The 27,795-nt window shown below is 38.7% G+C and overlaps 1 protein-coding gene across 1 annotated transcript; it reads right to left on the bottom strand.

Annotated features, from left to right (window-relative positions):
* Nucleotides 1–13,405: 13,405 nt before the first annotated feature.
* LOC140863247 (sorting nexin 2B-like) lies at nt 13,406–18,290 on the bottom strand. Its single transcript, XM_073266535.1, has 5 exons — nt 17,249–18,290; nt 15,979–16,188; nt 15,398–15,658; nt 14,599–14,685; nt 13,406–13,863 (listed from the first exon to the last, which is right to left on the bottom strand). The coding sequence occupies exons 1-5, from the start codon at nt 18,194–18,196 to the stop codon at nt 13,777–13,779; spliced, it is 1,593 nt and encodes a 530-aa protein (XP_073122636.1). The 5' UTR covers nt 18,197–18,290; the 3' UTR covers nt 13,406–13,776.
* Nucleotides 18,291–27,795: the final 9,505 nt, after the last annotated feature.

Here is a 27,795-nt window from a genome sequence, read left to right as displayed (position 1 = left end):
CATTGACTTAGATGGTGGAAAGCATTTGGTGAGGAAAGATTTCGCCAGATCATCCCAAGTCATGATGGAACCTGCAGGTAAATTAGTCAGCCATGCTTTCGCCTTATCTCGTAGTGAAAAAGGGAATAAACGCAAACGAATAGCGTCATCAGAAACTCCCTGTATCTTGAATGTATCACAAATTTCCAGAAAATTTGTGAGGTGCACATAGGGTTCATCAATGACAGTCCCGCCAAATTGAAGTGTGTTCTGAATCATTTGAAGAATAGCTGGTTTTATCTCAAAGTGCTGCCCGCTACAGTTGGCCTGATGATGCTTGGTCTAGAACTTTTGATTTTTGGTAAGGCGAGATCCATCATGGATCTGTAAACTGGTTGTTCTTGTTCTTGTTCTTCTTCCATTTCTTCTTGTTGTTGCCTTCTTCTTCTTCTGTGAAAAGTTCTCTCAATTTCTGGATCAAAAGGCACTAATTCTTCAGATCAGTGTCGCATGCACTGCAAGAGAATCCTGCAGTTCACAGATGGAAAAGAGTGATTAAAATTGTAATAGAGAAAAACCAAATAAAAAAAATTAAAATCTCAATAGTCCCCGGCAACGGCGCCAAAAACTTGATCGACGGAATACTAACACTTAAATTTGCTCTAAAAATCTCTCAATTCCAGTCGAAATAATCGCAAGTGCACGATTCAAGTTATAATAAGATGTACTGAGTACGAGTATCGTCCTCAGGAACCAAACGATAATAATTTGTTTCTTTGATTTTTAACTACACAAAGTATCGAAAATTTGATTTTGGATTCTATCTAACATTTAACACTAAGAACTCAATGTAAATAATTTTAAATTTCACAATCACGAAACCAATTTGCACCACTAAAAGAAATAAAAATTTGAAAGTATTTTGTTGGAATTTTGGTTCACCTTCCCCCTAATTGAACTAGACAATTGGAACTTAATTAATGCGCATAAGTTTGACAAAAATCCCTGTAACATTGACACTCTCTCTCGAGGTTATGCCAAACTAATCAAATCAGTGAAACAATTAAATCTCTCTAATTATTTATCACGACCGATTGCTTTGAGTTCTATGAATTCTACAGCTTTCAACCTGGTGGTCTATGGCTATCAACATGTACTAAATACCATATCTCTATGCATATTTTAAGTCCATGGATTCTATCATTCGTCTTAATTATGAACCTATCTCTCGACAGCAATTCACAATTTACGAATCTATGTTAAGGGTAGCTAATCATCAACATAGAGAAAAACACATGATAAAATCAATTATAACATAAATCAAATCTCAATACGTCCGGTGATTCAATCACACTACAGTGTTTCGGGGTTCGGATCCCCTTGATTCTAACAAAACATAAGTTTAGCTACTGAACGTCATTACAAAATTCAATCTAAAAACAATGCTTAACATAAAAATTCAGAAAATATGAAGAGAAAAACTCCCAACGGAGATGAGAAATCTTCAATATTCAGAGCCGCCTCCTCCTGTCTCTATGCATGTGTCCAACCCTCAAAACTTTTTAATAACATCCTATTTATATGGCCCAAGAGTCCTTGTCAAACCAATTACCCGAAATAAAATATTTCCCAAAATTACGCGCAGGAGCCCGAGCGGTAGAAAAGAGCCGCCCGGGCGCCTGAGCTCTGCCTCGAGGCTTTTTCTTCAAACGGGAGTGCGCGCGGGCGATAGAAAAGTGCCGCCCGAGTTCTTGAGCTCTGCCTCGAGGGTTTTTCTTCAAACGGGAGTGCGCGCGGGCGGTAGAAAAGTGCCGCCCGAGCGCCTTGTCTTTTTCCAGAAATACAAAGCCCTTCTCTTGCTTTCCTCACGGCCGCATGCGTGTAACGTCTTCTCACTATAAATCAGCATTTCCTAGTGATTTTCTGCAGTACAAATAAATAAACCAGAGGAGTGACTACAAACACAATAAAACAACAAAACAGAACAATAATGGTAAGGAACAGACACAACGTAACCGAAACGAATGCAAAACAAACACAAAACATGCAAAATAACGCACAAAAACAACTCCTATCATTATCCATATGCATTGGCTGAAGAATATGAGCTAGAATATGCATGTGCATTCAATTCAGATAAAACAGAAGCAGATAAGATTTTAAGAGAAGCCGACTAACCTATGCAGAGTTAGATCACGAGAAAGAGCAACTTAGATATAAGTTGACTCGGTGATTATATGTTCATGAGAATAGATATGATTGCAGAAGCGCTCAGAAAGAAGAATAAGATACTATAGAAGAGAAGATATTAGACTAGAGATTTAAAGCTCACAGAAGTGAAGTAAGTAGTACTTCAGGTATCCATACAGCTTACGAGAATCAGCAGTAAGATCGAATACGATTTCGAGGACGAAATCATTCCATAGAGGGGAGGAATTGTAAGGCCCGGAAATATTAAGTTATTAATGATAGAATTTAAGATGTAAATTCCAAATAAGAGAGAAAAGATGAATTTAAGAATTTATAAAAGTTAGAGATTTCAATTTTGGGTCAAAAAAATTTAATCTGAGGATTTTTTGGATTTGAAGATTTTAATATCCGAAATTCTTAAATTAAAAGATTAAAAATAGTTGAAGTGATATTTATGGAATTTAAGACGTAAATTCCAAGATTATAAATATCAAGGGTTGACTTTGAGGATAAAATCCGAGCAAGGGCCAATTTGCAAATATTGAGAAATTCAAGGACTAAAATGCGATAAGGTCCAAAATGATTTAATTATAATTTGAGAATATTTACTTTGAGAATATTTAGAGTTTATAATTAAATTCTAATATTCTTAAATTATTTAGGATTGAAATTGAATTAAATCGCTTGTCCGAGGACTGATTTGCAATTAGGCCAAAGTTCAGGGGCCAAAGTGAAATTTCTTTGCAAGTTGATATGTATATACGTGTAAGAGGGGAGACTTATCAGATTTCTCAGCCAAGAAAAATAGATTGCACGAGAGAAAGGGGTTTCAAGCCATGTTTGAGTCTTTCAACTCCGATAAAAATCGATCTGCCCGAGAGAATTTCCGATTGATCGTATATTTGCGATCACAGCTCCGAGTGCTACGTTTTGACGTAAGTTTTATGACGTTCTACCATGTTTGAATTTTAGGATGTTAGAAGTGAGATTTGCTTGTATAAATATGTTCTAGTATATACGACGATAGCATATCTAAGACGGATCGAGAAAAGATCGACGTTTGAACATGTTTATGATTTTTGAAAGATTTATCAACAATCTAAAAATTATGGATTGATATTAACGTGAATATGATGCTGAATATATGATGATAATATGTTGCGATGATGGTATGAATGATGTTTACGTTTTTGGAAATATCGAATTCGAACCGTTACGCCGTCGGTTTGTGTTTGTCGAATATTTGGAATACATGAAGTTGAGTTCGAATTTGCAGCAATGAAATCATAATGATATGAGTTATATATCAATGTTTAGATGATGATTAAGTTGTTGGAATTGTCGGTTTCGAATCACGACATCGTCGAGTGGAATGTTGATCATTTGATCAACATTTGAAGTTGTTTAAGCCTTGATGAATTGAAATGAGTATGGTAATTGATATGATATTGTTACAAACTTCATTTCAAACTTGACTAGATTATAACGAGATTGAATCGAAGATTATAGAAGTCAAATCGACGAGTTCGAGTTTAAATGACTTGAAGTGTTTGAAGTTGAATCAAGAACACCTTCAAGTAGCACCGATTGAAATGAACAGAATTTGATGACAGATTTGGCTAACTTGAAGTGAATCAGTATATGAAAGATTATGCAACGATTCAAGATGTTTGAATCCAGATCAAAGGTATGATTTGACATTATCCTTGCCAGGTAGAATAATTCGAGAATGTGGTGGTTTTCGAGTTTTCCTAAAATCACATACTTACTTGTTTAAGTGTTTTTATGTGATGTACTTCTTATTATTGCCTTGCATGATGTTTGAATGGTGTGTTCAAGATGTTTTAGCTTATTTAATGCATACAGAGTATGTTGCATTCATCTTGAACCCTACCTTGAATAGCACAGAGGGCAAAATGGCCTAGAGTGCAGATGAAGTTGGAGGGCTAAAAGTTAGTGGCACGGAATGTATATTACTTCTAGAGCCAGATAACTTGCAATAGTTGCACCAAAGTCAAGGGACTTGAGATATTTAACGCCACCTCGATTGGGTAAGCGGGTGGTCGATTAAAGATTTTATTTCCCCGGGATCCCAAGAACTCCGATTTCTTGTTATCTAATTTGATAGTCTATTCCTTGACACATGCAATGCAATTATTCATTAACCTAGATATTTCTATGGTTTAGATTATGCGTTTCTAAATGCTAGCGTGTGATTATATGACATTCAAGATATGAATGTATTGATAAGATTGATTTGATATCGTGGTAGATGAACAGATATGCTGTAAGAATTAAGATTCGATTATGCTTTTATGATTTACATGTCCGTACATTCTTAAGATTTAAGATTATTGTAGCATATAGATTCCATATGCTTAGATCATTTATATACATGTCTTTCATACTAAGAATTATATTCTCACCGGAGTTTTCCGGCTATTTCTTTGTTTGTATCTATGCATTGCAATAGATGGGGCACGAGCTGGTCAGAATTGACGTGGAAAGCTCAAGAGAGAGATGTAGCAAGTGTGGACTCGGGTTTAAGCTGAAGAATGTTAGATAGATAGCATCAAACGTAACAAGAAACTTGAGATGTGAAGTTTATTTTCTTATATGTTGAATAGCTTTTAGTTTTGTACTTTTTGAGCTATTCATTTGATGTAAGAAATGCATGAATGGATGCTCGAGCCTTGTTACATGTATAACTGCATGTTTGAGATTTTATATACCATAATTTGAGTTGGTTTTTAAGGATTGAGATTGAGTTTCCAAAGTTTGATAGCAAAAATGATTCTGCAGAATTCTGAAGCAGAAGAGACCGCTCGATCGGGTGTACTCCACCAATCGAGAGAGGCCTTTAAATTTAAGAAACAGAGAATTTGAATTTGAGTCCCGCTTGATCGGGTGAGTTCGTGGGATCGAGCGCGGCCAAAAATATTTCAGACCCGAGAGTTTGAACTCCTAGCTCGCTCGATCGGCTGAATTTGCCCGATCGAGAGAGGTGCTGTTTTTAAAAAAAATTAGCTCTTGGTTTGATATTATTTAAATACTTGATTAATTATTTTATTAATCATTAATTTCCCTAAGATGAGATTAGCAACCCAAGGTCCCCACACCTGGCCTTGCGATCGTCCGAACTCCCAAACACTTGGAACTTCCCCGGACCACTTTCGAACGTCCTGAATCCAATTTTCTCTCCTTTAGCTCATTTAAAAACTCCATAATCATGTTTTAGGAAATGGATTTGTTAAATTTGTAGTCGGGCTACTACATCAGATCCTCGTTAATTCGAACCTCGGACGGATGTAGAACATGGGACTCGTCTGCCACATACTGCCTCAATAGAGATACGTAAAACATGTCATGAATACTACTAGACAGGTAAGGTGGCAAAGCTAATCCGTAAGAGAAATCTCCAACGCTTCCAGAATCTCAATGGACCAATGAATCTCGGAGATAGCTTCACTTTGAGACCAATCTCAGAATTCGACGAAACGGCAAAACCTTCAGAAATACCTTTTACCCTGGCTGAAACTATAGAGGTCTACGCTTAGTGTTGAGTAGATTGCATTTCGATACTTTGCAGTCTTGATCCGATTCTTGATCTGATTGACAATAACAATAGCTTGCTGAACCAATTCTGGCCCTTTCACTTGTTTCACTTTTACATCTTTCTAGAACAGTAGAGTACGACATCTTCGCCCATATAGTACTTCAAAATTCTCATACCCACACTGCGGTGATAGCTGTTGTTGTATGCACACACAATAAGTGGCAAATGGTCTTGCCAAACCAGACCAAAATCCATGGTAGAGCTCTCAACATATCCTCAAGTGTGTGAATAATCCTTTCAGACTAACCATCCGTCTCTGGGTGAAAGGCAGTACTTAAACTCAAGGTAGTGTCCAACGCTCGCTGGAATCTTCTCCAAAATCTAGAAGTAATCTTAGGACTCTGTCATTGACAAAACTCCCTGGTACACCTTGGAATTGTACTATCTCTTGGATATATAAACGAGTCATACGATTAAAGGTGTAATCTAGGTTATACAAAATAAAATGAGCTAAATTGGTGAGTCTATCCACCACTACCCAGATGACGTCACAATTCCTAAATGAAAATGGCAAATGGGTTACAAAGTCCATCGTGATATGTTCCCATTTCCATTCGGAAACTGGTAGGCTAAGAAGCAAACATGCAAGTCTCAAGTGTTCAGCCTTAACCTGCTGACATACCAAGCACCTAGATACATACTGATAGACATCACGATTCATACCTTTCCACCAGAATCGAGTTCTCATATCCTTATACATTTTTGTGTTTTTTGAGTGGATGCTAAGTCTGCTTCGGTGAGCCTGGGATATAATTTCCGCTCTCAATTTAGAATTCCCCGGCACTATAGTCCTTCTTGACAAATACAATGCTCCGTCTGTCTTAAACATGAAACCATATGTGTTGTCTTTGTGAGCTATACTAGATAACTCCTGCACTTTTGGGTCAGAAAACTGAGCATCTCTGATCTTAGCATACAAAGTTCGTTCGGATAGGATGCTAGATACCCGATTAATTTTCATCCCTTTCTTCTGTCAAAAATGAAATCCGAATGAACAACACTCCTAGATGGTACTGGCAACCACACTAGTTTGAAGAGCAGATATCCTCAACTTGCGACTAAGAGCATCAACTATGAGATTTACTGACCTCTGATGGTACTTGATCTCACAATAATAATCTTTCAGTAAATACATACATCATCTTCGTCGCATATTCAACTCTGTCTGAGTAAAGATATATTTCAAGCTCATGTGATCAGTATAAATATCAAATCTCTCTCTGTAGAGATAATGTCGCCAAATTTTAAGAGCAAACACGATCGGTGCCAGTTCTAAATCATGAGCTAGTCGTGTTTCTTCAACTGTCAAGAAGCATACGCAATAACATGGTCGTTCTGCATCAGAACACAGCCTAATAATAGCTTGGATGCATTGTTATATACAATATACCCTCCAGATCCTGATGGTAGAGCTAGTACTGGTGCGGATGTCAAACGCCTATGAAACTACCCGAAACTCTCTTCACAGTCTAATGGTACATCCTTTCGAGTAAGTTGCATCAAAGACCTAGCCAACTGAGAGATATTTGCGATAAATCGCTGATAGTAACATGCCAGACCCAGAAAAATTCGGATATCAGCCACCGTCATCGGATGTGGCCAATTCAATACAGAATCAATCTTACTAGAATCAACAAAAATTCTTTCGTTGGATATCACATGACCAAGAAAAACCACTGATCAATCCAGAATTCATACTTGCTCAATTTTGCATAGAGTTGATTCTCTCGCAGAGTATTCAAAACGATCCTCAAATGTCTCACATGATCATTCACGTTGTGTGAGTATACCAAAATATCATCGATGAAACCACAAAAAACTTATAAAAGTAATCTCGGAAGACATTGTTCATCAAATCCATGAACACAACTGGTGCATTCGTGAACCCAAATGGCATCACTAGAATTCATAATTTCCATACCTGGTATGAAACATTGTCTTAAGGATGTCTAGATCACGAATCCTCATTTGGTGGTAACTGGATCTCAAATCAATCTTTGAGTAAATAGAAGTACACTGCAACTGGTCAAAAAATTCATCAATATAGGATAAGGGGTACTTATTCTTAATGGTTACCCGATTCAACTGGCGATAATCGATGCAAAGACGCATAGATTCATCCTTATTTTTGACAAACAGAACCGGTGCTCCCCACGGAGACACTGGGGCGGATATATCCAATAAAGTCGTACTTTTAAAAGCAACACACACACACACACCTACTTTTAATTACTTACACCTATACATACACATACATGTTCACACAACACATGCAACTTTTTAAACACATAAATTATTTTAATTGGAACCCTAGCCACCCAAACCCCTCACTACCCGATCTCTCTCACTCTTTTCTCCCCCTCCATTGGTTGTTCCCTCTCCTTCAGCTCCAGTCGCCGCCGCCGCCTCCTGCCGTCGCCGAAAGACCCTCTAAGGATGTTGTTCTAGGTGTTGGTCAAGAGTCTCCAGCCCCTTTCCCCTCCTTCTCTTCGATTTTGTGGTTAAAAGTTATCTAAGTCAAGTATAGGCAATTTGTTGGGCTTTCATTCAAGCTATATATGTTCTTGCTCATAATCTCCTTTAATTTTCGAAAATGCTTGATATTATATGCTTGTAGGGTTTGAATTTTTGCAAAATTTCAGTAGGGTTCATGTGTAATTTTTGAAATTGGAATTGCTATAGATTTTAAGGAGTTGCATGATAGTTTGTGATTGAAAGCATGAGGGGTCTTGGTTGCATTTGATATTTTCGAAAATTTAGAAGTTCATGCCCTTTACATTTCGAATTTTGCATGATTTTAGGGCTGAAATTGAAGGTTGAGTATGCATTTTGTGGTTTGGCATTTGGTTCCATTGATTGTACAAAGATTGAAGGCTTTTTGGTGCATAATCTTGTTATTTTTGAATTGTGGAGTTGAAGTGTGGTAAGGGGATGCCAAGGTGCTTGTGCTAAGTCCTAAGATATGGTTTTGAGTGTGTTTGGTGGTTTGGAAGTAGGTGGGGGCTAGGAAGTAGGGCTTGGTGGTGTTTCCTCCAAGTAGAAGTGTGGAAAGATGAGGTTGGCATTGGGCATGGCAATCTGAGTTTGGGGCAGGGGAGGCGTCATATGAGGTCTGGGCATGGTTAGGGCTAGTCCTAGTCAAGCTCATGATGTTTTGGTCGCGTCGGTATAAAATGGGCTCATTTCGGATAAGATTTCAATAAGTTATGGATTTTTGAAGTTAAGGTGTCGGTGCAGAATTTTAGAGGGTAAAAGTGGGCTGTCCGGAATGGGTTTTTGTTCAGGTTGCATAGGCTGTCAAATGAGGCTGAAAACAGGTCCTATGATTAGTTTGTAGTGTTTGGAGAGTGTCGGTTTGAGCGGTGTTGAATTTGGTTAAAGGAATATAGAGTTAAGCGATTTTCGGTGCGATTGCTCGGGTTGTGCCTTGTATGTGAGAATTTTGAGTTAAGGTTGGGTTAGCACCGAGGGGCAGCCACTTACTCACCTAATACCCACATTTATGTGTTGAGTATTCATTCATATAAATGCATACATGTGTCTTTAAGCCTTGTCCATGGGTCAAGCAAAAATGTTACAAAGAAAGTCTCTTTCATGCATGCTAAGTATTTTAATGTCGAGTCAAAGAAGGAAAAAGAAAAGAAAAATATTTTTGAACGATGTGATTTGATTGTGACGGGACAGGGTATTGATGGGTGGGGGATGTCTCACTCATTTGCCATAGATGGGTAGATCAAGATTGGAAGACATCCCGGGATCCCTACCAAAAGAGAAGGGTAATGTGGGGCCGGGAGAAATCTTGGTGTCCTTGCCAAGGAGGGCAATGTGGGACCGGGAGAAATTTCGGTGTCCTTGCCATAAAGGGGCAACGTCAGTCGGGAGAAATCTCGGCGTCTTGCCGGCATAGTGCATTGCAGCCATTGATCGATCAAAACAATTCAAGGATCTAAGTTTACAGTTTCACTTTCAGTATCAGTTTGACTCGTCTTATTTCATTTAGTTTTCAGTCATACATGAGTTTCAATAAAGTTAAGAAAGTTCCAGAGTTTCATAGCGTGAGTTGGCGTGTGTTCATCGTTTACATGTTGTCTCATTCTTTTGTAGCATGCGCATCTTTACAGCTTATGTTTCAAGTATATTATGTATTGTATTTGAGTATTACTGCAGTTATTTTAAACTCTTGTTATTACACTGTTTATACTTGCTGGGTCATTAGACTCACTATGCTTGTTTGATTTTCAGGTGAGGAGGAGTTTGTAGGGACTGAAGGGCAGGATCCTTGAGGGGAGGTCTTCGGCGGAGCGAGGCCCTACGACCGTTGCTATTTCATGTTTCCGCATTAGTTTATGATTGTAATAATGAGTTTAAACTTAAGTACTTTTGGTGATAGCCAGGATATGTTTTCCCTGTGCTTAGAGTTTTTTTTTGTTTTTAAAGTCTGTTATCGATATTATTGCAACCGTGTGGGGTTGCCTTTATTTTCTTTATGGATGACTGTCGTAGTTTGAAATCTTCTTTTCTTCTACGTCTTCTTCTTGTCTTTTATGCTTGTATGGTTGCTTGAGACAGGTTGGCTTGTCTACTTACAAACAAGTCATGGCAAAAAATTTTTTTAAAAAATCGTAATTTCTTTTATTATTTAATTAAGTTTAGAGGTTGGGTCGTTTCATATCACTTTTCCAAAAGATCTTGCAGTTGCTGCTTCAACTCTCGGATATCCGACGAAGCCAAACGATACGAAGCTCTAGAAATCGGAGTTGTCCATGGCACAAGCTCGATCTCGAATTAAAATTCTCTGATCGGAGGAAAACCAGGAATCTCAACAGGAAAAACATCAGGAAATTCATTGACAACTGGTATTTCTTCAATATCCATACTAACAGCGGTTGTATCAACTACGTAGATAAGGTAACCCTCCTCTCCTGACACTGAAGCACGATAGGCTCTCAGAGCATACACAAACGACATCGGAGGTCGCACTCTCTCTCCGTAGAAAATCCAACTAACACATCTTTCCAGATGAAAATTCACAAGTCTCTTATACCAATCAACCGTCGCTCGGTACAAAGTCAGTACGTCGATACCCAAGATACAGTCAAAATCATTCATGAACAAGATCTCAAATTCGCAGTCAAAATATTACCCTCAAATTCCAATGGACAACCCACCACAAGTCGTTTAGCTAAAGCTGTCTGGCCTGTAGATGTGGAAACTTAAAGCACTACGCCTAGGAAAACATAGAATAAACGGAGGTTCTTTACAAAATGGTGAGAAATGAAGGAATGGGGGAATTCAGACGTTCCGATCTCTAGTTTGGAGCTTCTGAACTGCTCGGTTCTTCCGAACTGCACTCTGCCCCCTCCGAACATGTTCGGATCTTCCGAACTCCTGAGCTGTGAGTTCGGAGCTTTCGAACCACTCAGATCCCTGGGGCCCTCTTGACCAATTTTCGGGCGTTTTGAATCCGATTTTCTACTTATTTTCCTTCAATAATGGTTCTTTAATCATGTTTTAATCATTTAATTATTCTTAGACAGTTAATAGCTTAATTAAGAATCGGGTTAATACATATCACTTGCTTGCTTTGGTTTTCATGCATCTTGTTTAGTGAGACTCGAGGCTGGTTCCAAGCGTTGATCACCTTAATAAACTTTTGATTTTCATTCAAATTAGCTTAAAACACTTTTTTCATGTTATCATTCTCAGTATTTACAAATTTATCGTAAAAAAATTGCAAAATATTTTTTAAAAATAAATGTTTCTCTTATAATAAAATATGACTGGAATTTTATGCATACCATTCGAAATTCTTAAAAATGATATATATATATATATATATATATATAAAATTTTAAAAAATCTCCAAAAAATTATACAATATCATAAAAGATGGCACCACATAGAAAATTGGTTTGAAATGTCTATATATGAGACACCAAATAATTTTCTTATTTTGCCCTTTATTTCGTATGACGTGTATCGTCCTTGGTTGTTTTTCTTTTTTGAGCTGGAAGAGAGGATTTTTACAATTGAGTCTCGAACCTGAGACCCCATCTCAAATTTAGAACCTTAGTACCAGATGAACTACAAATTATCCGTATCCTTAGTTTTTCAAATTGTGAAAACTTATCACGAATATCCCCACACCTACCCCTAACCTCTTGAAAAATGCTCCCATCACTTTATCATGTCGTTTCCATATCCATTCCCTATCACTTTTTTCCGACCGTTGCGTAAATGTACTCAAGTTATTTTGATATAAATTACAAAATATATATTTTTTTCCAAAACAACAATTTAATAATAATTAGTTGATGCACAAGCATTTGCACGTGCCTTTTTTCTAGTATTTACAAAAATTGAAAGCAATTGTAGATTATGATAAAATTTTAGGATACAAACATCAAATTGTAACTTTAGGTTGCGTTTATTTGTTATTATAAATATAATATTATATTAATAATTTTACCAATTTCATATTTACTTGATTTTATAGGGCTCGTATTAATTCATAAAGATCATCCATATTTACATAATTTAAACTTTAATTCTTGATTATTTATCACAAATAAAAAATGTAATAAATAATCATTTTTAACTATTTTTCTTTCTAATTGAGAAAATGTATAAATTTACATGTTTCCAATCCAAAAAATCTTTTACTTCCCAAAAAATATATATGAAAACTTCATTAAAAAAATTATAAAACATAAATATAAATTTCAAACACTTCCCTTAATATATATTTAATACATTTTTTATTTTAATATATGAAAAATCCATTTATAAAAAAATTATAACCATGAATAAAAATTCTAATAATTTAAAATATGATTAATATATTTCATTTGATTTTATCCTTGCTCATGGAAAACTTATTATACTCAATTATTTTAGTCAATTAAAATAATTTACATATGGATTAGCAATATTTTATATTCTCCGATAAAAAGACAATATCAATTTTACAAATACAAACTAAACATAAGATTATATATTATAAGAAAAGGACAAAATTATAACTCGTCACTTAATCATAATTTCAATCACAAATCGATCAATCAAAGTAAACATGTTATTGCTTATCTATCCTTATTCCACGTCCTAAAAAATTTAATAGTCTCATTGTTATCTGTATAATTAATCTCATTAAGTAAACATAATCCTAAATTATTAAAAAAACAAAAACAAAAACAGAAAAAAAAAATCTCAATCTTGTTTCTATCTTTTTAATTGAAAATTAAACAAGTTGACGTTGAAGTAGAAATTGACATTCACCGACACCTAAATGCACTTCCGCCAAACTAAAATCTAGAAAGTTGTTTTAAAAACTCCACCGAACACTCCCATGGAAATGTCTTTCTGTTAATACTTTTGCAGATAACTCTCAAGTTAATTCTCTACCTTGTAAAATAGGGCGAATTGTTGCTATTTGTGGATACCAAATGGATATGATTGAGTTAGTCAGCCGTCAGGCCACTTGTGGTAAGATATTTTTCAATTCACGATATTACCCCGGCTTATTTTCTTTGATCACGAGTAAGTTATGTTGTTTTAATTCTAACATTTTATTATTTACTGCATATTTAAAACAAATACCAGTTCTCACAACATTTTAAGAAATATGAAACACATAACAGAGTATATAAAGCTTTAGCCAATCTCGACTCTCGAGCATCGCAAGCCTCGGTTGTGCCTGAATACCAATCTCTCTCTCCCAAACCAACAATTCCAGTACAAAAGAACCTAGCGGTACTTACAGGTCTCAAATCAAGAGTCATGTGGATACGGTCCACACGAAAACTCTCACTTTGCAAATGTGGTTCTTGATGAGTTTCTCTCAACAAATAACATCAACACAGAAAAGAGGCAACTAAATTTAGACAATCTAGAGCTATTGCCATATCATATGTGGGTGTAATTGTGCGGTGTTACATGCCTGAAATACAAAGGATGCCATGGAAGGGGTTCGGGATACTAACAGAGAGAGGCTACATAGATGATCCATTTTTCATGTATCCACGTGTTTGATCAGCAACCGTTTCCCAGACGTTGGCCATCTTCTCCGCATATCCAGCCTATTATCATTTCCATAACAAAAAACACAAGTTGTGACACAGAAGTATAGAAATCTAAGTGTAAAGATAGCCATCAACGCCTATGTGCGTTGATGAAAAGTGTCACAGTATACACTGGGAGCATGTGTTACGTAGGTTACCCACCCTTCTCTCTGATGCCACAAAAGGCAACCGCATTCCATCCAGTCCAGGAAGGAAAATAACAAAAGAGAAAAATGATCTTTTGTCGCTAAAATATTGCTCATAAAATTGTGCTAAACCGAACCACAATATTAAAATGTACCACTCCAATAGAAGCATGACCAAACAGTAAGAGATTATTCAATAGTGGTTTGACCTGATTTTAACATGGTTCTTCTTTAAATTCGGAACAGTCTTATAAAAATTTGAGATGCTTGTAAGGTAATCAAACTAAATTTATTGTTCAATAAAAATATTAACATGTTATTAATTGTAAACGAAATTAAAAGCAAGGATTGAACATATATTATATAATTCAAGTAATTTAATTACTTACGCTAAATTGTCTATTTATAATTGACCTTTCAAGAACATTAGAGAGGTGTATGGTTTCAGTTCCAGTTCCTTTTCTTATCAGAAGTATTTGATTCTGGTTCTGATTTTCGAGCCAAAAGTATCCAATGTAAGGTTGCAGTTCACAGTTCACAGTTCACAGTTCAAATTGAACCGTGGTCAGGTCTATAAAAATATTCAGTTCAGGAGAAAACAAACTACCTGATTAACAATGAATCCTTTCAGCATGCTCAAGAAATCATCATGCCTCTCTTCTTCCAGTCTCTCAAATTCATTTTTATTGTTTTCCTGTATGTATTGCCATTCACTTGTTTAATATGAATAAAAACTTCATAAATATGAAATTTCATGTAGTTCAGCAAAAAATTAGCAATGCTCAGCTAACAAAATTGAAAACGATGTGGATATACATTTCAATTCATGGAGTACTCAGCCGTCTGATGATCAAGAAATTAAAACTCATCTAATCATAATCACTGCATCATTGACTGTGTTAGTTTGAAGAGTAAAATTACAGTACTTCAATGCAGATAAACCAAAAGATCAGACCAGATAATTGCAGTTATTAATCATACGACAAATGCAATTATTTTGATAATATCTGATCCAATCAAATAACGAAGATAGAAACTTCTAGACAAATGAATTGTTATCGGGAGGGCGGAGGACGTGAAGCATTTTATAACACAATTAAATGCAATTTATTTGTCTTCGATAACAATAACAGCATATCAAGGATTTGAACCATTTTCACACCATGCTGCAAATTTTATGCTTTGGATTGAGATCTATTTTTGTGATGACGAATGGTGCCTACATCAGCTTTTATGAATTTGACGTAAAATGAGCAACAACTTGGTACAAATACTCAGCAAGAAAATTTTCATTTACCCTACAGATGCTACACAGAAAAACGTAAAATTTTAACAGGCGCAAGGAATATTAAAGAATTTACAATCTTCCAATTTTTCATCAAGTCGACCAGAACTAGAGACCATACCTTTATTCGCTCATATTCCCTGACAGCGCAATTTTTAGCGGCTTCAGTTACTCTCATAGTTTCTCGTAACTCTTCTATTTTTTGAATCCTTGATCTATCCCCACCAAATATTTTGGATGAAGCAGCTTCAAGCTTTTCAATTCTTGAGTTTAACGATGATAAGTCCGACAAAAGGGTCTGTACAGTGAGCAGAGCACTAGATCTGTCGGAAAATGCATTGTTGACAGCTAGCACGACCCCAAGATATTCGTGAAGTTTATCCTGAATTAAACAAAAGATTCAGAATGACTAACATCTGATGACAGGCGGTCAAAAACCACTACTTTTTTGGTTCAACTCTCTGTTTTAAACTCTGAAGCCACATTGGGCCCAGACTAATTCAGAGACCTTTACCTAAATATGAAGCAAAGAAACCAATAAATGAAAATTAAATATAATCACATAAATTCCAATAATTAGTAAAAATTAAATTGAACACAAATGGAAGGACTAGAATGCGCTTAGAGTTACAATTAGGTAACATAGCATGGCATTCATTGAGATTCAAAGTTCAATAACAAAGGGGAATCCAGTCGATTTACCAAATGCTTAACGGTTTGAGAGTTTAATTCGCGGTACAATCTGCTTGCTTTTACAGCTGCTGTTGCCACATTTTTCATGTCTGCAGCACATGTTCTTTGGTAGTCATAAATAGCTTCCTCTGTTTCAAACTTCGTTAATTTGACAAAAGCCAGCCCTAGTTGACCCATTGTCTCCCCAATCTCTTGCTGAGCATTGACAAGAGATTCAGCCTGCAAATATAACAGAGACCACATGAGTTCTGACCAAAGATTACGGGCCATGAGTTTTGCAAAGAAATTCAGAACCAAAGAGTGCAATCACTGACTAACATGCATACTTTACAGTTCATATTTCCCGACGTGCAACTCTGTCAATGATCCCAGAACAATTCCACTTTTGATTCTATCACTGATTCACTGTATCAATGAAGGCTATATTTTCACTACAAGGCAACGTTGCACAATGGCGCAGGGTTTGGGAACTTGTTTTCATATTTAAAATCATATATTTAAACAATTTCAAATACTAAATCACATATCATAAAAAAATAATAGAAGGTAGAAAATTCCAAAATAAGAACAATTAATGAATCTTTCATAATGAAATATGTGACATAAATGTTCTCATTCTTCTTTTTGTTTGTGGAAAGGGTAAATGTTAACATTCCCGTTACCAGCAAAACTTATTTTCTAAGCTAATGTGCCTTATGGGAATATTCTTGTAATTTTAAAAGGTAATGTCCTCATCCATTATGTTAATTTTCACTGCACCAATACAATTTCTGACACCCTGGATTTACCATCACATTCAAAGAAATATATAACCACCAAAATGGCAACAGCACAACTACATGCAGCTACTATCATATTTGAATTCCACAATGTCTTCGAAAAAAAATTGTCATATCCACAAAACAGGCATCAGCATTCCACAGACAAAAGCCACCGATTTTTCTGCAATGTCCCTCGCACTGCTTGCTTTTCAATATGGGTAGTTTTAAACTTGGCAAGACAAATTGGTGGACATATTTCAACCTAATTTGGAAACAGCTGCTTCTGAAATCATGTTACATCCATCCCTACAAAAATATTTTTTTGTTGTTTTGCAGTTCAAAGAGACCTAAGCCGTACTCCAGTGTTAACTAGCTGTAAGCTGGTTGTTCAAAACATAAGCAAGCACCACCATGGATTTAAACTTTCATAATTCATAAACAAAAGAGATGGACATGTTTATCAAGTTACAATCTTTAATAGTAGTGAATCACAAAATCAAAGAGGACAGTAATGTTACCTGCTGAGACACACTACTGAGCTGCTGCTCGAAGCCCTGTAACTTTTCTTTCCTTTCTAAAAAATCCTTGTCCTCCTCGACAACGGCCGGCTTTGCCCCGCCCCAATCATTAGCCACTGACTGCTTTAGCTCCTTGAAAATCCTCAGCAAATCCCTCCCCCCCTTGGCAGGCTGTGACACCTCACTCACATCCTGTCCCCCAAGCCCAGTTTCCCCACCAAGCAACTGCTTCGGAAGCCTCACGGCCCCATCCAACATCCTTGATGCCACATCCGTAGTCCTCATCAATGGCATTTTCCCATGAGACTCCAAAAACACCCGTAGTTCCTCACTCTTTCTAAGCACTGGATGGGCAGCGAGCTGCTTCAGATACTTCTCCAATGCAGCACGTCTCTGCTCAACGAACTCGATCTTCTGCATCACCTGACCCTCAACAACACTCTTATCCGGTCTTACTGGTATAAAAAGCCCACGGTAACTCTCGGCTAACCTATCAGATAAGGCTACAACATCTCTAAACCTCCTCCTAACATTAAACTCCGTCCCATTAAAGTCAGGTAAATTTGTAAATGTGGTAATCAAGTACGAAAAATACGAACTTCCTCCGGGTACCAACGACCCAGATACCTCCTGCTCCTTCAATGGATCCGAAACAGAGATTCGAAGGAAATCAGATGAAAAAGAAGGCGATTCTATGTGCCCGTTGATAACAGAAGAATCCACCTGATCCGAGTCAAAGGATCGAAAAACAGCTTCGGCATAAGAAGGGGGCTCGAGTATGGAGTTGATGGAGTTGTGGCTCGTGATAGGCGTCAGTTTCTTCGAGGGAGGTCGCAAATCATCAGTTGGAATCTCCACGAACTGCGAAGATGCAGAGAGAGGGTCGTCGAAAAATGGTTTTGAGCCATTGGATGACGATGAAGAAGGGGCGTCGTTTGACTCCATCATTATGCCCTAGCCAGCCAGCTACTCTCAATTGGAGCTTAAAAGATAATTTATCCAAAAATTAACAGTTTAGAAATGGCCGGAGGACTGCCGGTGCTTTGTGTTCTCCAAATACAATACTTTGCTTTTGTTTATTTTTTTTTCAAAATTTTAGAATTATAATTATTAAATAACTGTTGTCAATTGTAAATAAATAAATTTATATTTGTTTCAAAAAATAATAAATATATATTAGATGAAAATTTTATAAATTAACTTGTTTTATTTTTGAAAATAATTTTCTTATCACTTATATTGTCAAATCGTTAAAAGTTTTTTTTTAACAAATATAAATAAAATGGAGTGCTCTTTTCGTTCTTTCCTTTTTCTTTTTGTTTTCCCGAGAAGAGTTTTCTTCATAAAAAATTAATTTATGAAAAAAAAAAATTTAAAAATAAATGGAGTTCTGCAGGATAAATGCGAGAATTGGAATAACGCGAAGTTGTTGCCACGTGATTCATATGTGCACATCCTTCGATTTTATCTTCGCATGAGCCAATGGGCCTCTGACTTATGTGGGATGGGGTCCCCTTCGAGATCAACCATTTTTAGTAAATAGATGACGGGAAATTTTTTAAAAATATCTACTCCAAACCATCCAATCATTACAATATTATTGTAAAATTTGAGATACCGAAAATAATTAACCTTAGTGTCATGTATTATTTTTTATAGCCAAAAATATTCTTTTTTCAAATTCTATATTACTTTAATAAAGAATGTGATTACAACATATTTTTTTTTTTAATAGAAAGGAGGATTTTATAACTCCACAAAATCAAAAATTACATCAGAAATCAAAGAAGGCGAAGGAATAATTCTGCCTTTATAACCAGACAAAGAACCAGCTGCTCTAGCTAAAGCATGTGCAGCATAATTCGCTGATTTACGTACAAAAAAGAAAACACAAGATTGTAAGTCAAACGCTAGGACTAAACAATCTTCCAAAATCAAAACGTGGCTAGAAGCATCCCCTGATGGGTAAATAAGAGCATTAATAAGCACAAGCGCATCCGATTCGACAATCACATTCGAAACATTAATATCCTTTATCCAGCTCAAAGCCTCACGAATGCCCAGCGCTTCTGCCGTAGACGGAGAAAAAAAACCCAAGGATAACACCATGAATAGCATCTACAACCAACCCAAGATGATACCGTACGATACAGCCAAAACCCATCCTTGGAGGATTCTCAAATAAAGCGGCATCAACGTTGCATTTAAGAGAAGGATAAGGTGGTTTTAACCAATGAACATCAGCCAAAGACTCTTGAGGCAGACTCGAAGAAGATAGCCTCTGATGCGCTAGCCCCCACTGAGAAAGCAAATCCAATGCAAATTGAAGAATTAAAGCTGCTGATTTATGTTTAGCATTCCAAACAACTTCATTTCTATTAAGCCAAATACTCCATAATACCACTGCCACCACTTCTAATTCTGCTCCACCACTATGCATCACCCACTGATTCCACCAATCACTAATTGAACCTGTGACCCCCATGTATCTACCAAGAGAAGTGAGATTCCAGACACTACGCGCAAAAGGGCAAGAAACTAAAGCATGTAACGCATCCTCCGGATCATGGCGACAAATGAGACACCACTCAACAACATCAACTCGACGTCGTTTTAACGCCACCATCGTTGGGAGACAAAAAGAAAGGGTTCTCCAAAGAAAATTCTTAACTTTAGCAGGGACCTTCAGTTTCCAGATCAAAGTCCAATTAATCCCTGGCGGGCTTCCAACAGATGGAAACTGAAGAGATGTCAACAAATTATATCCGCTCTTGACAGTATATTGACCCTTGCGATCGTCACCCCAGCACCATCTATCATCACTACCTCTTCTACTCAGTGGGATAGAACAAATTAACGTCGCATCCCTCTCTTCAAAAAGATCATAAAGAATATCCAAATCCCAGCTACCATCCACCATAGACCGTAGAGAGAAAGATCGTAGAGAGCTAATAGTGGAGCTCTGCAGAGAAGCCGGGCAACGAGAAACAATATAAGGAAAATGAGGGTCTGGTAGCCATGGCTGTCCCCAAATCAAAGTATCATTGCCCGTACCTATACGAATTCTGGCCCATTTCCTAATCAAATCCTGCGTCGACAAAATGCTACGCCACACATAGCTCGGATTAGATCCAATCTTAGCTTCAAAAAAAGTCGAACGAGGATAATATCTGGCCTTGATGACCTGAGACATTAAAGAGTTAGGCTCGGTAACTAGTTTCCAGCTTTGTTTTGCCAACAAGGCCTGATTGTACTCATTAATTTTCCTGAATCCTAGACCTCCATTTGCCTTGTGAGCTGTGAGTTTATCCCAACTCTTCCAGTGTAGGCTACCTCTGTTTTGACTTAAGGACCCCCACCAGAAAGAATTCATCATATGCTCCAGATCCTTGCATAGCATCCGAGGCAGCAGAAAAACACTCATAACATTGGACGGCAAAGCTTGAACCACCGATTTAAGCAATATTTCCTTTACGGCACGAGACAAGATTTTATGCCTCCAAAACCATGCATGCGGCGCCAAGATTTTTCTTTAATGAATGCAAAAACATCCGATTTTTTGCGACCAATGAGGGAAGGAAGGCCCAGATAATCACCATGGTTAGTAGTATATCTCACTCCAAGATATTCACAAATATAATTCTTCATATTGGCAGTCACATTTGAGCTGAAAGAAATTGAGGATTTTGAAAAATTTACCATCTGAACTGACGCCGACTCATATTTCCTTAAGCAATTTTTGACATAATCACTTTCAATCTCCTTGGCTTTGAAAAATAGAAAGCTGCCATCCGCAAAAAATAGATGGGATATAGAAGGAGCATTACGGGCCACTTTAACCCCATGAATATTACCACGGATCATTTCAGCTTGTAGAAGCGAAGACAAACCTTCAGTACAAATCAAGAAGAGGTACAGTGATAAGGGGTCTCCTTGACAAAGTCCACGATGAGGAGTAATCGGACCAATATCATGTCCATTGTGATTCACTATATACCTTACTGAAGAGATGCAAACCATGATAAAATTCACGAGTTGACTATGAAAACCCAATTTCAGCATCATATTTTTAAGAAATAACCATTCGACACGATCATACGCCTTTGATATATCGATCTTCAAAGCCGCCTCCCCTTTTAATCCTTGAGTTTTACGCTTCAAATAATGTCCAATTTCAAATGCTATAATCACATTATCTGTACTACCTCTTCCTGGAGTGAATGCACTTTGCATAGGAGATATAAAAGAATTCATAACACTCTTCAATCTATACGCCACCACTTTAGACACAATTTTGTAGGTCACATTACACAAAGATATGGGGCGAAGATCAGATAAGGTAATCGGCCTTTTCTTTTTTGGGATAAGAACTATAGAAGTCTCATTAATCCCATCTGGAAGGAAACCTTGGTTCAAGAAAGCAAGACAGGCGGCAGTAACATTCGGACCTGTAATATCCCAGAATTTCTGATAAAAACCTGGGTTCATCCCATCTGGACCAGGGGACTTATCATGATGCATAGAACGTAGAGCGCTCACTATCTCTTCTTCCACATATGGTTTAATAAGAAATTGATTCTGCACCTCTGAAATGCGAAAAGTGACAAGATCCAAGATATCTTGGTCATTGCACCCTCTAGACGTATACAGATCCGTAAAATATTTGTAAATAAGCTCTTGCAACCCCTCTCCCCAAGAACACACAGTCCCTTGCTCGTCTTGAATCTGTAGCACAGTATTTTTCCTACGACGAGAAGAGGCATAGCTGTGAAAATGTTTGGTGTTAGCATCTCCTTCTTTAAGACAAAAAATTTTTGCTCTCTGTTTCCAGAAAATCTCCTCTTGTGCCAATAAACCAGCTATCTTCGATTTCCACTCCTGAATTTGAGTATCTGCCATATAAGTTTGTTGACGCTTCAGAGCCTTTATATGATCTCGACAATTTGAAATAGCTTTTTTGAAACGAAGCTTCACTTTATCCCCCCATACATGTAAATGTTGGCCGCATTCAACTATCTTTTGTTGTATATTCCCTACATCATTCGAGCGTCATCCCTGCTGCACCACTGCCTTACATTCTGGTTCAAGTGTCCACGCATTTTCAAATCGAAATCTTTTCCTCCTTTGAACTACCATAGGAACAGTTTTAAGGAATATAGCACTATGATCAGGCGAGGCTACTTCCATATTGATAACTTCGGCAGTGCTAAACTCATTCATCCACATACCATTAGCCAAGGCCCTATCAAGCCTTTCTTCCACAAAATTATTTGTCCCCGACTCCTTTCCCAAGTAAACCAGTGCCCATTCATCCCAAGATCCACCAAACCACAATCTTCTACCATTTCTCGAAAACCATTAATAAGATTACTAGGGTGAAGAAGTTTACCTTGCTTCTCTGTCTGTGACAAAATATCATTAAAATCACCTATACAATACCATGGAAGACTAGAGCGATGAGATAACAAACGTAATAAAGCCCAAGATTGGCTTCTTCTTCCCCGTTATGGAAATCCATAGTAACCAGTTAAACGCCATTCAACCATCCCTGGAACAGACACCTTCACATCTATAAAATTAGAGGAATAAGCCAAAAGAGTAGTGTAGTGACCCGTATTCGTAATTAATTATTAATGAGTATATTAATCATAGGATCGTGTTTAGATTAAGTAAAACATGATTAAAGAAATTCCAAATGAATTAACGGAGTCCGAAAATAGATCCAGAACACTCGAAAATGGTGGGAATGGCTCGGGAGGTTCGGACGCTCCGAACTGGTGTTCGGAGTACCCGAACGTGATCGGAGCCAGGATCGGAGGCCCGAGGAGTTCGGACGATCCGAAGAGGAGTTCGGAGGATCCAAAGAGGATCGGAGGCTCTGTCGGTGGAATCGGAGGACCCGAAGTTAGGATCGGACAATCCGATCGTGTTCAGACGATCCAAAGTCATGATCGGAGGATCCGAACCAGTTCAAAGGGCCCGAAGCCTAGTTTGGACGGCCCAAACTTCGTCTATAAATAAAGGAGCCGAGGTTCATTTGTGGCTCGCTCATTTCCTCTCTTCTCTCTCGATTCCTAAGCCTTCTAACTCAGATCTAGGGAGATCTAGGCATCCTACGGGAAATTCGAAAGTGGCTTAGTGATCTAGGCGTCGTCGCGGAGCTGTGGCCTAGTTTTGAGGCTATCGACAGCAAAGGGCTAACGACGGATGCAGGTATAGCTTTGACATCCTAAAAATATTTAGGAGTATGCATTAGCTTAGTTAAGGCTTTTAGATATTTATTATTGATGCATGGATATTTGCATTTTAGTAGCAGTAGACTGGACTAGTAGGTTTGGAGTATAGGCCAGTGGAGCTAGGTTTTGACCAACAGTGTTAGAGGTACGTAAGTACTGACCGAGATAGCCGGCATGATATAATTGCATGTATGTTGCATGAGTATGTGCTATATGTTTATCATGTTTTACCGCCTTAGCACATGCATGATTTTACGTATGACTGCATCCGGAGAGATGTGAGTCATTGACAGTCTCCAGCGAGTGCCAGTGCCTTGGGCCCTAAGGGGAAGTCTTTCAAGAAGCCAGGAGGTACTTCTTCTTCTTCCTCTGGATCTGGTGGAGTGCATAATTTTGGTGGTCAGAGACCGAACCGTTGTCGTCAGTGCAGACTCAAGCATCCTCCAGGGCAGTGTGGTCGATCGACCAGTGCATGTTTCCAGTGTGGCCAGGAGGGTCACATGAAGAGGGATTGTCCGATGCTGATTGGAGCAGCGAGTGGTTCCGGAGGTTCTCAGGCATCTGTTTAGCCACCTCAGTACCATTAGCCATCTTTCCAGCAGCAGTTTTCGCAGCAGCGCCAGCAGCCGCAGCCGTCTCAGCGACAGCCTGCTCAGACTCCTTCTCGGGGTCATTCTTTTTTGAGGCCACGTGCCCAGGGTCAGGTCTTTGCGCTTAACCAGGAGCAGGCAGAGGCTGGCAGTGATCGGATGATTGCAGGTATCTGTAGTTTATGTGGTTTTCCTGCATATGTTTTAATTGATACCGGTGCATCGCATTCTTTCGTATCAGCACGTTTTTCTAAGAAGTATAAGTTGTCATTTATTCCTCTAGACGTGTTATTAGTGGTTTCTACTCCTATGGGTAGCGAGGTTTTAGCCAAGCATCTAGTTGTGGGTTGTGTTTTGGATTTTGAGGGGCATCAGCTTAGTGCTAACCTGATGATTCTAGCGATGGAGGATTTCGATTGCATCATTGGGATAGATCTACTGACTGTCTACCGAGCGATAGTGGATTGCTATCAGAGGTTTGTTCAGTTTTGACCAGAGGATGACGAGTCATGGTATTTCTATGGTGAGGGAGAACGATCTCTGATGCCAGTAGTTTCTGCTCTGAAGGCCCGACGTGCTTTAGAGTCTGGCGGGGAAGGCTACCTTATCTACGCCATTGACGCATCCTTGGGAGAGCCAGATATCCAAGAGATACCAGTGGTTCGTGACTTTTCAGATGTATTTCCAGAGGAGATTCCAGGTTTGCCACCAGTGAGGGAGATCGAGTTTGGCATCGAGTTACTGCCAGGGGCTGCATCGATTTCCAGAACTCCTTATCGTTTAGCGCCATCAGAGATGAAAGAGCTGCAGAAGCAATTACAAGATCTTCTTGATAAGGGTTATATTCGACCCATTGTTTCACCGTGGGGAGCCCCAGTGCTGTTTGTCAAGAAGAAGGATGGTTCAATGCGGTTGTGTATTGATTACCGTCAGTTGAATCAAGCGACAGTGAAGAATAAGTATCCTCTTCTGCGGATAGATGATCTCTTTGATCAGTTACAGGGTACTTCTGTCTATTCGAAGATTGATCTTCGATCTGGGTATCATCAGTTGCGAGTCCGACAGGAGGATGTTCCTAAGACAGCATTTCGTACATGGTATGGACACTATGAGTTTCTAGTGATGTCGTTTGGTCTGACGAATGCTCCAGCTATTTTTATGGATCTGATGAACAGAGTTTTCCGCGACTTTCTGGATAAGTTTGTGGTGGTGTTCATCGATGACATTTTGGTGTATTCTCGCAGCATGGATGAGCATGCCTATCATCTCTACACTGTACTGCAGGTCTTGAGGGAGAGACAGTTTTACGCGAAGTTGAGTAAGTGTGACTTCTGGATTGACCGAGTTGTGTTCCTTGGTCATGTCATTTCTCAGGAGGGCATATCTGTTGACCCTAGCAAGACAGAGGCTATTCTAAATTGGTCGCATCCGACTACAGCTTCTGAGATTCGTAGTTTCCTTGGTTTAGCAGGATACTACCGACGTTTTGTGGAGAACTTCTCTCAGATAGCTAGGCCTTTGACTCAGTTGACGAAGAAAGATGTTTCTTTCGTGTGGTCTGATGCTTGTGAAGACAGTTTTTGTGAGTTGAGACGTCGTTTGACAACAGCTCCAGTTCTTGCTTTGCCGTCTGGATCAGGTGGTTTTGTAGTCTTCACCGATGCTTCTCTCCAGGGTTTGGGTGCGTGTTGACTCAGAATGGCCACGTGATTGCTTATGCTTCCAGACAGTTGAAGACTCACGAGGAGAACTATCCCGTACATGATTTATAGCTTGCAGTCATTGTATTTGCTTTGAAGATATGGCGTCACTATTTGTACGGAGAACGATTTGAGATCTTCACCGATCATAAGAGTTTGAAGTATCTGTTCACTCAGGCTGAGTTGAACATGCGGCAGCGTCTTTGGATGGATCTGTTGAAAGATTATGACTGTGAGATCAAGTACCATCCAGGTTCTTCTAACCCCGTTGCTGATGCGCTTAGTCGCAAGGTCTATGTGAGTTCCCTTCGTACCAGTTCGGTTTCGAAGGCAGTAGAGGAGTGTTGTTCTTTGGGATTCACGTTCCGTCATAAGAAAGAACAGCAAGGGATTCGTGTTTCTTCGGTTCTTGAAGAGCCAGCATTGTATCGACGAATCCGTGAAGCTCAGAGTTCTGATCTGGAGACGCAGAAGTTGGCCCGTTTGGCTGAGGGTGATAATACTTCTGGTTTTCATCTACAAGGAGACGGTCTGTTATGTCTCTATGGTCGAGTGGTGGTACCCAAGGATTATACTTTGAGGGATGAGATCTTATCGCAAGCTCACCGCATTCGATTCTCTATACATCCAGGCAGCATAAAGATGTATAAGGATCTTCGCACACATTTTTGGTGGAAAGGGATGAAGCGCAGTGTTTATCAGTTTGTATCGCAATGCCTTGTGTGTCAGCAGGTCAAGGCAGAGTTTAGACAACCCGGAGGGTTACTTCACAGCTTAGAGATTCCTGAGTGGAAGTGGGAGCATGTGACGATGGATTTTGTCACCCACTTGCCTATGTCTTCCAGGAATTGTGATGCTATTTGGGTTGTCGTGGACCGGTTGTCGAAGTCAGCGCATTTTATTCCCTATAACCGCAATTATACCTTTGATAGGATGGTGCAATTGTATGTGCGGGAGATTGTTCGATTGCATGGGATTCCGTTGAGCATTGTCAGCGATAGAGATCCGAGATTCACCTCGAGATTTTGGGGTATTTTCCATCGAGCCCTTGGTACTACTTTGAGCCTGAGTATGGCTTATTATCCAGAGACGGATGGACAATCCGAGCGTACTATTCACACTTTGGAGGATATGCTTCGCGCGGCAGTAATGGATTTTGGTCTAGCGTAGCATGATCATTTACCGTTGGTAGAGTTCGCCTACAACAATAGTTTTCATCGCAGCATTGGCATGGCACCATTTGAGGCTCTTTATGGACGTCGTTGTCGTACGCCTTTGTTTTGGGACGAGGTCGGCGAGCGTCAGGTTGAGGGTCCTCAGATGATTCAGCAGATGACTAATGCAGTGGAGTTGATCCGACGCAGGATTTAGGCAGCCTAGGATCGACAAGCTAGCTATGCAAACACTCACCGGAGACTGTTACACTTCGAGGTGGGAGAGCATGTGTTTTTGCGTGTGTCACCTTTCCGAAAGGTGATGAGATTTGGTCGCAAGGTTAAGCTGACGCCTAGATTTATTGGTCCTTTTGAGATTCTCGAGAAGGTTGAGGATGTGTCTTATCGTCTGGCCTTGCCACCCGATCTTTCGGAGATCCACAATGTGTTCCACGTGTCCTTGTTGAGGCAGTACGTGGCGGACGATTCGCATATTTTGCATCCGACCAAAGTTAAGGTAGATCAGGATCTATCATATGTGGAAAAACCCCTGTGGATTTTAGACATGAAGGACAAGGTACTTCGTAACAAGCGTATACCGTTGGTGATGGTACAGTGGCAGCGCACAGGTACAGAGGAAGCTACTTGGGAGTTGGAGAGTCGGATGTTAGCCGAGCATCCCGAGTTATTTTGAGATTTTGTACTTTTTGTATTGAGTTTGTACTTGTTCAGTTGTAATAAAGATCATTTGGTTGATTGTTCATATTTTCCTATAAGACTTCAATTTCGAGGACGAAATTTCTTAAGTGGGGGAGAATGTAGTGACCCGTATCCGTAATTAATGATTAATTAGTATATTAATCATAG

Source organism: Henckelia pumila, chromosome 4 (genome assembly GCF_033568475.1).
Source record: "Henckelia pumila isolate YLH828 chromosome 4, ASM3356847v2, whole genome shotgun sequence".
In the NCBI taxonomy this organism is placed as follows: Eukaryota; Viridiplantae; Streptophyta; class Magnoliopsida; order Lamiales; family Gesneriaceae; genus Henckelia; species Henckelia pumila.
The sequence above is the reverse complement of the archived record's forward strand: the minus strand, read 5'-3'. Positions and strand labels throughout refer to the sequence as shown.

What these genes read in the sequence shown, in the direction of transcription:
- LOC140863247 (XM_073266535.1), bottom strand. Translation starts at nt 18,196, where the DNA reads ATGATGGAGTCAAACGACGCCCCTTCTTCATCGTCATCCAATGGCTCA. An exon ending in TCAGTAGTGTGTCTCAGCAG is followed by an intron (nt 16,189 to 17,248) that starts GTAACATTACTG and finishes TTATATTTGCAG; the next exon opens with GCTGAATCTCTTGTCAATGC. An exon ending in AAGGATTCATTGTTAATCAG is followed by an intron (nt 13,864 to 14,598) that starts GTAGTTTGTTTT and finishes AAATGATAATAG; the next exon opens with GCTGGATATGCGGAGAAGAT.